Raw genomic sequence first — 11,804 nt, forward strand, 5'->3', positions numbered from 1 at the left:
AAACATTTGAATTCTTCTCAGGAAATTACGAGGCTAGAGTAAATGGAATGAAATTGAAGAATAAAGGGGTTGTGGGGGGGTGTGGAAGTCAGGTCAGTCCATCCATCTTTGTGTGTGTGTGTGTGTGTGTGTGTGTGTGTGTGTGTGTGTGTGTTTTGTGTTTTGTGTTTTGTGTCAATAATGTCAAGACTACAGCCACAACTAGGCAATCAAAATTTGGTGTGTTACAATGCATGTAAAAGAGAGTGGGGGTTTAATCACATGGTTGTGACTGCCTTTTTTTGATATTTTTCACTCACACACACACAAACATACAATGAGACCTGAAAAAGGTTATAGGTTCTTTCTCTTGGAATTTCTATGACAAACTAGGGGACTCCCTGGCACCCCAGTGTTCCTCACTGATCACAATACTGGCCATATCTTGTCCCCAGTCTGCATTTTAAAGTCTGCATTTTTTCTGTCTGACCACATCCAACCTACATGAATTTTATTGAATTTCCTTTTATCCTTTTTAAAAGGAAGTATCATGTGACTAAGCAAGCATTGATCAGTCCCTGGTAAATTTGCAAAGGTAATGCCTCGTTTATAGCATTTTATCAGCCAATCAGTATCCTCAAAATATAATTGCCTCCAATCTTGGAGAACAATACATCCTATTAGTCTGATAAAATTAGAATGTCGTGCAGCTATTTCAGCAAAATGTTATTGCATATCCACACAGTAAGAGCTGAGTTACTGTAAAGATCCCCAATGAGGAAATCCTGACAATGTTTAGATGGAAGGAAGCTGAAGACATTTAATTAGGTTCTCTCTGCTCTGAGAGTTTAAGATTGCACTTTGGATGGTCTGTTATGTACCCCATTAGGTTGTTTAGGTAAACAATACTGAATCATTTCTATTGTTTTGGCAGCTTGCTGCCTCCTACTGTTAGAAACAGCAATCACATGGCAAATAAAGTAACTGTAATAGTAAGTACTGTGTAATCTCTTGGCTGCCTCATAACAGAAAGTGGTCTCTTATGCATTGCCAGAGGAGAAGAAATTAATCTGCTGAGGGTTTTTTTTATATATTCCTGTAGGGATTTGTTCCTTTTCTAGTAAGTGCCACTGCAGGAACTACCGTATACGGAGCTTTTGATCCGCTTATAGCTATTGCTGATATTTGCAAGAAGTATAAGATATGGATGCACGTGGATGTGAGTATTAAATCTTCAAGCATCAGATTGTAAATCCAGTCCTGGGTCTGCTGGTGGGAATGATAATGAAGATGCAGAGGATTTAACTGTGTCTGGGCTGTGTTGCTTCACATGAAAATAAACTTCTTAATAGAATCTTTGGAAGATTGAAAGGTTTTCTGCTTCTCAGAGATAACACGGTAGCCCTAAAGATGGTGAATCATTTGATGTGTAAGATATACTGTCTTAGTATTCTGGCATTTTATGTAGACTTCATGCTTAACAGCGATAGATAAATCAATCCTCCACAAAGTTATCTTTTTAAAAAATACAACTCCATCTGTATCTACAATGGTACTTAATTACACACACACACACACACACACACACACACACATGTATATGTATGTACGTGCATGTGTGTGTATACATATCATATACATGTGCAATACAATACACATACACATACACAAACACATATACATATACACCTGTGGTGGGTTGCTACCAGTTCGCCTCGGATCGGGTGATGCGGTAGCGGCGGCAGCAAGAGGCTTTGCCAACCCACCTGGACATCTCTGCACATGCACAGAAGTGTCGCGCGCTCGAGCACGCAAGCACTCATGAGTGAACCAGTAGCGATGGGATTTGAAACCCACTACTGATATACACATACACATATACGTAATATACATATACATATAGATGGAAGATCTTTGTGCTGAAAGATTTATTATTGCTGTCTTAAAAGGCATTCAAGCTAATTCCAACATATGCTGCAAATTACAGCAGTGTTACTGGAAAACTGATCAAAATTTACCTTTGGCAATTTCCAAAATTTTAACTGCTTTCCCAAATAAGTAAAAAGCTGAAAATAAGTGATTCACATCTTTAAATATGAAAATGTTATATTTTCAGAAATCTGAATTATTATTTAATGGAACTGATGATTGTAATCTTTTTCCAGGGAGCTTGGGGTGGTGGGCTGCTGATGTCAAGAAAACATAAATGGAAATTAAATGGCATTGAAAGGTATGGTTCATAACGATATTATGATATGCTTCTCACATTGATACCAAGAAACTCCAACCTGGCGAAAAACAAAGCCAATTTAATTCATGCTTGAAATAATAGCCTAGAAAAACGTTTTTCTGGTAGGCATTCTCCAACTTTTCAAGCATTAATTCCCATAATTTCCATTTGTTATGGTCTTTGGTCATGCTAGCTAAGAACTAAAACCCTTGAAAGCTGAAGAGTTGGGATCCGGGAAGTCTGGTGTAAAATGCTTAAGTAACAGGGCATTTGCGAGAATTACAAAAAAAGATGGCGACCAGTTGAGATTAAAGCCTCTTCCCATTTTATATATATCAAGCATGCAGCATACATGATATGGTGGGGGAGAAGTTGACTGCACAATTGTGGACTCCATCGAGACAGTTCTTAACCTCCTACCCCATGTCCTGCTTGTATAACAAAATGCCCCTCGGCAAAGCCTAGCACCTAACTAACAGCATCCTGCCAGATCAGAAGGAGACTCAAAGAGAAGAAAGTGATTCTGAGATTAGCAATCTCTTAGACAGGGAGTAAGAGAAGGAGTGGCAGAGCCTGGGGACAGAGTCAAAAGAGAGATAATCCTAGAAGCCCTATGTAGCCACAAACGTGCTAAATCCAATCTACCATGAATTCTGTTGATCCTTATCTAACTTCTAGGAGGTGCTAACCATTAGTTGAGAATATTCCTGTGCATAGGCATAAGAAATAAAGTTGTTCAATTAAATCATAATATATGGTCCTGGTCTTTCCCATATGACATTGGCAGAGTAATAAAGACAGAACATTGAATAAATACTTACATATGTCCCGATACATATACCTTTGTAGTTAGTGGTTCATGAAGAGATGGAATTCATACTTCCAACATTTCCAAGACATTTTTTCAGTTATACTTTTTAATATGTTGCTTCACTAAGGTTTACAAGATAAACTACAACTGTCTGAATTTATAGTTTAAGCCATAAATCATGGCTTGATCTTTAATGTTTGCATTTACTCAATCTGCTAAGCCTCACTTGGTTGAACTACTTTATGGCTTACTCTAATACGTGGAATACATTATTCTATATTCTGTTATAATTTTTCCTAATACTTTATAGGAGCATATGAACAACCTTCAGCTGATCCTGGCTTCCTGCTTGTCTCCCTCTTCTGCATGTTAATAAGGAGGCTGGAGGCATTTGTTTTAGTCAAACTATGTTTAAGACGAATGAAGTCAAACTTTCAGGTCCTCGGTAATGCTAATTAACCATAATTTAACAACTCCAAATATTTCTTTCAGGTTTAGACATTGGAGAACTCAGAAGTAGAAAGTTCTAAATTATTTTTTTCAAAGGAAAAGGGAATAAATGCAAGGTTGAGATCCTCTGTATTTATTTACATAGCAGGAAACATGGTGTATGATGGAAAGCAACACATAAATCAGTATTATGGTGTTAACACAGCATTTCAGCTTCTACTGGTGGTGGGACTCCATTTTAAACTTCTCATAAAGCTAAGATAATGTATATGTTCATTATTGCGCATCCTAATGACTTAATATTATCCACCTTCCAGAACTAATGTGAAACATAGATATAAAATGCCATCAGATATGCTTTCCTTCTGAAAACAAAACAAAAACAAAACAGATGATGCAGCTCTGGAACTGCAATATATCCTCCACTTAACTGTGAAACCTAAAATTGAAATATTTGTACTTGTTTTATAAACCTCCATTTCTTATCTGTTGAACTAATATTAATAATTATCTTCCAAAATGTAAAGATGAATCAGAAGACAAATAGTATGGAAAATGAAAATGCTATACATAAATATTAAAATTCTTGTTTCAGATAACGAGAAAGTTTATTTTTAGAACTATAGTTGAGATCCCTAATCTTTGTGTTAAATACCAAAAAAGATTGCAAATCCAGTTAAGCTGAACAGAGGTCTGATGGTGACATCAAACAATTATGTTATCTACTTTTTGTTTTCGTGTGTGTGTGTGTGTGTGTGTGTGTGTGTTTAAATGCTTATTTTCAGTCTTGTTGCTTTTGGCCTTACAAAAATCCTATTATGTTTTATAATTGCTTTTCCATTTGAGCTTCTAAGATTGCAGTCCTTGATCATTTCACTTCCTTTTAAAGTTTGGTTTCTGTTCCAGAGCAAATTCCGTGACATGGAATCCACACAAAATGATGGGGGTTCCCCTTCAGTGTTCTGCCTTGCTTGTACGCGAAGAGGTGAGCCGCTGAAACTTTGAACGATGTCTTGTTGCTTTCAGATTTCTGCCTTTTCATATGTTGGTTCTACATAATTGTGACACAGCAGATACACCCATGTGTAATTAAGATAACATCTGAAATTTAAAAAGAAAAAAGTCCAATCACTTTTCAACACAGAATTTAAAAAACTTCATAACAACTGTCTAGGTATATTGAATTAGAGATCTGGAAGAGATTTTTGAGGTCTTCTAGTCTAACCCACTTCCAAGGCATGAGTCCTTGTTCCATTTCAGACAAATGGTTGTTCAATCTTTTATTTAAATCCTTTTCGGCCAAAAAGCAGTAGGAAGTTGCTTTATGGTAACTTTGATCCACACTCCATTTAGAATAGACAATGCTGGAATGTAATATATAACACAAGAATACCACTTGGATGGAAGTGATAAAGACCCAAAATTCTATTTCCAAAAATAGATTCCAGTGGGAAGCCCATAAATAAATTATGAATGCAATAAGATTTCTTAGATTCCCTAGACTAGAAACCATACATGCTTGGTTTTGTTGAATGATCCCACAGGTATTGGTATTAAGAAATTATCCCTCTTTGCAGATTTAGCATAATTGTATATACTTTTGACATGGTCCCTGTACTTGCCTTATTTGTAAACTTCCAAACACTGTGAAAATTTTTCTTGGAGAATTTTTCTTCAATCATTTTGCCTGCTCTTTTTGGAACTTTTTCCAACACAACAAGTAGTTCTTTAAGATGCAATAAATCAGAACTATGCAGAGTGTTATTATTTCTTTTTAAGGGGCTGATGCAAAGCTGCAATCAGATGCATGCTTCTTACCTCTTCCAACAAGATAAGCATTATGATCTCTCTTATGACACTGGAGACAAGGCATTGCAATGTGGACGCCATGTTGATGTCTTCAAACTATGGCTGATGTGGCGAGCAAAGGTAAGCATTTAGATGAGTTTGTGGGGATAACAGTAGTCCAAATCAGGGATCTCAGAATGCAATAAGGAAAAATATTGAACTTCAGAGATAAGACCAGGTGTGTTAATTGAAATGGTCTATAGCAGAGACCTTGAAACGGCATTGATAATGCTACTTCTTTAGAACATGCTGAGAACATAGCATATACTACTGTGTATGTATAGGAGGTTTTTACCTTCAGCTAAATTGGGTCTACTTTCTTGATTCCATTTCCCAATTTATTTGACTCATGCACCATCTACAAATTCCCATCATGATATTAGAAGGAAATGTTTCTGTAGTGGGGAACACGTTGAGCCCAGGGCCCTCATGCAGCCCCAGTCCTGTTTTTGCAGTCCCAAATTCTAACTGCAGAAAAATGGAAATCATGGTTTCCTGTGATGTTAAAGCCAAAAACACAACAACTCTAGTGTACCTTCTAAAATAGATGCAATGAGAAAGAAATTGGCAAAAATTTCAACCATTCCTATGTTCTGACATTGCCCTTCTGTCTCTTCCTCCCCTACTAACACATGATTTTTTAAAAAAAAATGGTCAACATTTTGCTTCTCTCTCCATTGTGCTTTGGACAAGTCGAAATTGCATGTTGGTTGCTAGGCAACCCTTCTTAGTCCTTCTGCACTGCAGCTTGGAGGTAAACTTGAGCAATCTCTTACATAAGACCTCTGTTTCTGTAAGAAGCAGATAAGAGAAGAAAGCTGGGAGTAACCAACAAACAATGATACAAATACGTTTGCATTTTTCCAGGAAGTCACCCAGAAAGTGGGTGTCACTTTCAAGCTTAAAACACTTGATGTCATCCAATTATGGCTTGTCATCCAGATCTTGCTAGTTGGCAGCATATCGTAATTGTGATGCTTTAATGTAATCAAGCTAAAAGCTTTTGGGAAATAGAAAGGATTTCGTTTTAGGAATTCTTAAAACTAGATGTGGCAAACTGTGATGAGAACACCTGCTTCCACTTTACTCCACAATTAAGAATAGGCACATTATTGATGTGGAGAGACAAATTAAAAACCTGTTCTTTTCTGGGGCATATTTGTAAAAAACCTCAAAGGACCACCACTTTGACCATTTGAAAAGGGGTTGCCAAATAAATACTTCCTGCATAATGATTCCTATTTTTCTGGCATGATTTGTCTAAAAATTGTTCATTATTGTAAACAGTAATAAATAAATAAGTAGTGTTTGTTATAAAGAGCTTTGTTCCATCACTGTGTATTCTAGTATCCGTAAATCATTCCCAACACAAATTAAATCCACGGTAATCTGCTATTCACTATCTGCATGGTGTTATCAATGTGCTGATGAAAGTACCTCCAGCCTTTCATTGTTCAGCCTGAGGTGGTCGGTAGATGAATTCAGCTAAGACAAGTCTATCAGTGTTCATTGTTCTAGAAGTAACCTTACCAATCACTGAGTTCACTCCTTCCAGCACTCAGAGAAATGAAATATATCATTTCCTCTCCTTTATTTATTTATATTATTTTATCTATTAATCAAATGTGCATCCCACTGCAATCAAAAGATTTTCAGCAGCTCAGAAAATTAAGAAACTATTATAAAATATGAAAACATAGCCGTAGAATTAATAAAGTCCCAAAACATCCTTGGCATCATGCTCCAAAACCTCTCTAGAAAAGTTTTGTCTTCATCTGTATTTATTATTTATGTTGTTTTTGTTAACTTAATTAAAAAACAGAAAAAGAACCAAAAGAATCAATAAATGGGGGAGGGAGGAAAGCACTACAAAAATATGAGGACTTCTCATATATGTATGTACAATATACAATTTTATACAATGGTTAATTCTTGCATTTTGTATAATTGTAATCCACACAACTCATTCATATGTATGTGTAACAAGTAACTTCTGATCTTCAACTTACTGAGTAACTGGCCATAAATGTATTTTCAAAGGTTGAAAGACAAGTTTTTTAATAATAGGAAAGAGAAGGAATATTCATTTATGTTTTGAGCTGTCAAAAGAATAAACCATGTATCAGATTAATATGTGTAATTACTTTTTTTTCCATAATGTAATAATTTTAGGGCATCACAAAAATCAATGCTTTAATGAAGCATTATTCTCGTTGCTTTTCCAATGACACAATGATTTTCTCATTACTTTTCTCTACAAATAGAATGTAGTCTTTGGTCCACTTATTCCAAAGTAGGTTTTGCACCCAGGTCCCAATTACCTGCATTAAATGAGAATTACACAGTTCTCATTTAATGCAGGTAATTGGGACCTGAATTACCAATGCTAAGTGTCATAATGATAAAGCACAATATCAAATGTCTCCACTACTTAGATGCAGAAATTTTAGTACTTCTAGTTGTTGAGTGAGGTTACTGTCACTGTGGTTGTTAAGCAAGGACATTTCATAGTTGTCATTTGGGACCTCCTGTAATGGAATGCATGGATAGTCTTGAGGAAAGAAGAAAAGGGATGATGCCTAGGCAGGGATGAAATGCTCCTGGTTCGGACCGGCTCAGGTGGCAGCAGGCAGTTTGGAGAACCGGTAGCAAAAATCCCTGCCCCCATCCCCCATGCCCAGCTGAGCCGCTCAATCATCAGAGCCTTTTTTTTCTTTTAAATGGCTCTGACCAGCCAAGCTCTGATGATCCCAGCTCAGTTGCCTGCTAATCAGGCAACTCAGCTTGGATCGCCAGAGCCATGTAAAAGAAAAAAAAACTTTTTTCCTTTTAAATGGCTCTGCCTGCTAATCGGTAGCAAAAATCCCTCCCACTCCCTCCCTCAGCTTGCTTACTTTAGCTGCTGGTCGCAATGCCTTGCTGTAATCCCTGCAATCGATTGCATCAGCAAGCAACTGAATCTCCCTGCCTGCAATCAAGCAGGCAGGGAATTGTGGACTTCAACTCCCAGAATTCCTCAGCCAGCAAAGCAAAGCTGGCTGAGGAATTCTGGGAGCTGAAGTCTACAAGTCTTAAAGTTGCCAAGGTTGGAAACCCCTGTTCAATTGGGTAAGTTTTTTTCCCCTTTGGGAGCTTTAAAAAAATAGTTAATTGGGTTTTTTTTAGTTGTTCTTTTTTTAGACCTAGCCATTTAAAGTTTAGGAAGTTTTAAATTTAGCTGCTTTTATATAAAAATAAAAGTAAATTAAAATTAAATAATATTTGTGCAGCTTTCTGAGATTTAGTGTGTTTCTGTAGTGTTTCATTCTAACTACACAAATGCACAAAATCTAACAAAACTGTATGTGGAATTTTGTGTGTGTAAAGTGTGAAAGTTGGTTTTTTGGGCTTTTTGTCGCTGTGTGAGGTTCTTGCTTGTTGCAGGGGCCATTTTGGGTCTAGCACAGCTGCTTTTACATTGTGGGTGAGCCAGTTGTGTTGTGTTGTGTGTGTGTAAAGTGTGAAAGTTGGGTTTTGAGGCTTTTTGTGGCTGTGTGAGGTTCCTGCTTGTTGCAGGGGCCATTTTGGGTCTAGCACAGCTGCTTTTATATTGTGGGTGAGCCAGTTTGTGTTGTTTGTGTTTTGTAGGTTAAAAAAGGGCAAAGAAGTGACGTTGACTTGGCCACGCCCACCTGACCAACAAGCCACGCCCTCCCAGTCACCTTACCACCAAGCCACGTGCACTAATTAAGCCACGCCCACAGAACCGGTAGCAAAAAATTTTAGATTTCACCCCTGTGCCTAGGGAACAATCAGACAAGCGGGGCAGAGGTCTGCAGTCTCTTAAAGAAACTAAGGAAGCCCCCTCCCCCAATGTAGCAAGCAGTTAAAAGTAGGAAGTGAGGCATTTGTACTTTCAGGCTTACAAGATTCTACTAATGCACCCTTATAATAATGTAGATTTAGTTTATCTTGTCATGCTTCCTATCTGGTTTACCCACAAAGATTTATGGTACAGATCTTATAGATCTGAAAGTACAAACTTACTTACCCTCCACTTTTAACAGCTTGCTCCATTTTTCAAAAAAATTAGTGTGATTTGTATACTCACTCATGCTATTTTTTAATTTCCTTTGTTCTGCAGGGCACTGTAGGATTTGAAGCACATATTGACAAATGCTTGGATCTTGCAGAGTATCTATATAACAAAATTAAGAACAGAGAAGGCTATGAAATGGTGTTTGATGGAAAGGTATGTTTTAAATCATACTTTTGAATAGCAGGTACAGTTTTAGTTGTCCATTGTACTGTGTATAGGTTCAATGGTTTTTGAGAATGCACCAATGGATTCTCTTCCAAGTTATCATGCAAAAATTGTACTGTTAGAGATTTTCTATCAGTATATTAATAGCACTAGCACTTCTACTTATATACCACTTTACAGTGCTTTACAGCCCTGTCTAAGCGATTTGCAGAGTCAGCATATTGCCACCAACAATTTGGGTCCTCATTTTACCGACCTCAGAAGGATGGAAGGCTGAGTCAACCTTGAGCCTGGTGAGATTTGCACTGCCAAATTGCAGGCAGCCGGCAGGCAGCAGAAGTAGCCTGCAGTACTGCACTCTAACCACTGTGCCACCGCGACTAATATTTGTTTATTATTAATTGACATATTAATACGCCTTCAGAAATTACACTGTATTCCATTCTTCAGTTTTACCCTCATAACACCAAGATATAGGCAAGACAACAATGTGACAATCTCAAAGCTTTGGCTCAGTGGGGGTATGAACTAAAATTTCTCTAATTCCTTCTCTAGCACTCTTGTTTAGTTATTTACAGATCTCAAAACTTATTCACAAGCAATTATATCCTGCACAAATTATTGTGGTCAGATGGCTCTGAGACATGATACCATAGAAGTACTTGGCAACTATGAGAATGTTTCTCAATTAATCTTCATGCTACAAGGAATCAGTATTAAGGTTCATGGCTACATATGTCAATACTTGTACATGAAAAGAACATGCCAAGTGATTGAAGATAGGTGATCCGTCAGATAACAGTTCTTATGTATGATTACTTCCCAGTGCTCAGTGGGCTAATTCACTAATTCACTGGTTAGGGAGAACAGTGGAAATTCAAAGAAAGAGGCTACATTTCAAAAAGTCAATGCCATCAAGAAGTTAATTATTTCAGTCTTTCTTTCATGCCCATCATTACAATATGTATAAATAAATGCTTTTGTACTTTAGCTCTGTCCCTCTGTTTCAAGAGGGGTAGCCATATTATGTCTTCTATAGGATCACAATAGAGAATTTTATGAAATAGTATACATGCATCTGATGTAATGGGCAGTGAACTACAAACACTTAGGTAAAAACAGATCAGATAATTCTAATGTATGATAAAATTAACCATTAGTGTGACCCAGACCATTTTCACTAAGAAAACAGATATTTGGAGCGAAACATGATTTCCCCAGTTTAAGATGCAAGAAATATTTGTAGATGCATTGATTACAATGCTAGTGATTTTTACTGTGCTGCACCAAAGTCAATAAACAAGAAAAACACTTCAACTGATCACAATCATAGGAAAGGCAACCCTGGGGAAAAGTGAAAACACAGTGCTTACTGCCATTATTGTTCTTCCATTAGCCTCAACACACAAATGTTTGCTTCTGGTACGTGCCTCCCAGTTTGCGGAATACAGAAGATAATGAAGAAAGAGTGAACCGTCTTTCAAAGGTAAAAGAGAGCACAGAAAAAACAGAACAGAATGAAGTCTATTTCTGTTATGCAATTTTAAGGACCGCCATCTGTATCTGGGTGGTGCCTCAGAATTATCAAATCTCTTCTAAATAGAGAGGGAACCCTTACCAGTTAATTGATCAGCTTGCACTGTTTATGGAAGATAGGGTAGTCCTGATTATGAAATGAAACAAATTATATTTTTATTACTCCCCAGCCGATTAGTGGCAGTGGAGAATGAAGACAGAGATTTACAACCTCACAATGAAGATTTGTGTTAAATTCATTTTGAAAGAATCAGCATTCTGGTACTTCTTCCACAGATGTTTGGCCTAAAATTCCTCAGTCCTGACCATTGAATAATTAAATTGAGGTTAATGGGACGTAAAACTCTCTAGAGGACACAATACTTCCTATTTTTGTGTAGATGCTACTGAAACAAAGTCACATGTTTTGATGAACAATATAGAGCAGAAATTAGGAACTTTATGATCAAAGATCTTGGTGAACTTTGAAAACTATGTTAAAATACTTTGACATCTCACATGAAAATTCTGAAACTTCATGAAAGTTTTTTCAAATGATGTGAAATTTTACCCAAATTTTCTGAAATCTCACAGAAATGTTGGCAGTCTTCAGATCATTAACATTAACATTCAGATCTGATGGAATTGTGGTGTCCAGGATTATGCAAGATTGCCAATTTATGTACTAAATTTTAGACTATTGCAGGAGGAGGTCTTTTGGACTTGGT

The 11,804-nt window shown here is 37.0% G+C and overlaps 1 protein-coding gene across 3 annotated transcripts in view; it reads left to right on the forward strand.

Moving 5' to 3' along the window:
- GAD2 (glutamate decarboxylase 2) overlaps nt 1–11,804 on the forward strand; it is a 49,266-nt gene that overhangs the window by 34,121 nt on the left and 3,341 nt on the right. For all 3 annotated transcript variants that reach the window (XM_034402447.3, XM_034402448.3, XM_034402449.3), the window contains exons 10-15: nt 1,082–1,198; nt 2,145–2,209; nt 4,377–4,455; nt 5,250–5,399; nt 9,442–9,549; nt 10,958–11,047. In XM_034402447.3, coding sequence (XP_034258338.1) covers nt 1,082–1,198; nt 2,145–2,209; nt 4,377–4,455; nt 5,250–5,399; nt 9,442–9,549; nt 10,958–11,047 — 609 coding nt within the window. The remainder of the gene's footprint in view (nt 1–1,081; nt 1,199–2,144; nt 2,210–4,376; nt 4,456–5,249; nt 5,400–9,441; nt 9,550–10,957; nt 11,048–11,804) is intronic.

This window comes from Pantherophis guttatus, chromosome 4 (genome assembly GCF_059756535.1).
Source record: "Pantherophis guttatus breed Tessera chromosome 4, ASM5975653v1, whole genome shotgun sequence".
NCBI classification, from domain to species: Eukaryota; Metazoa; Chordata; class Lepidosauria; order Squamata; family Colubridae; genus Pantherophis; species Pantherophis guttatus.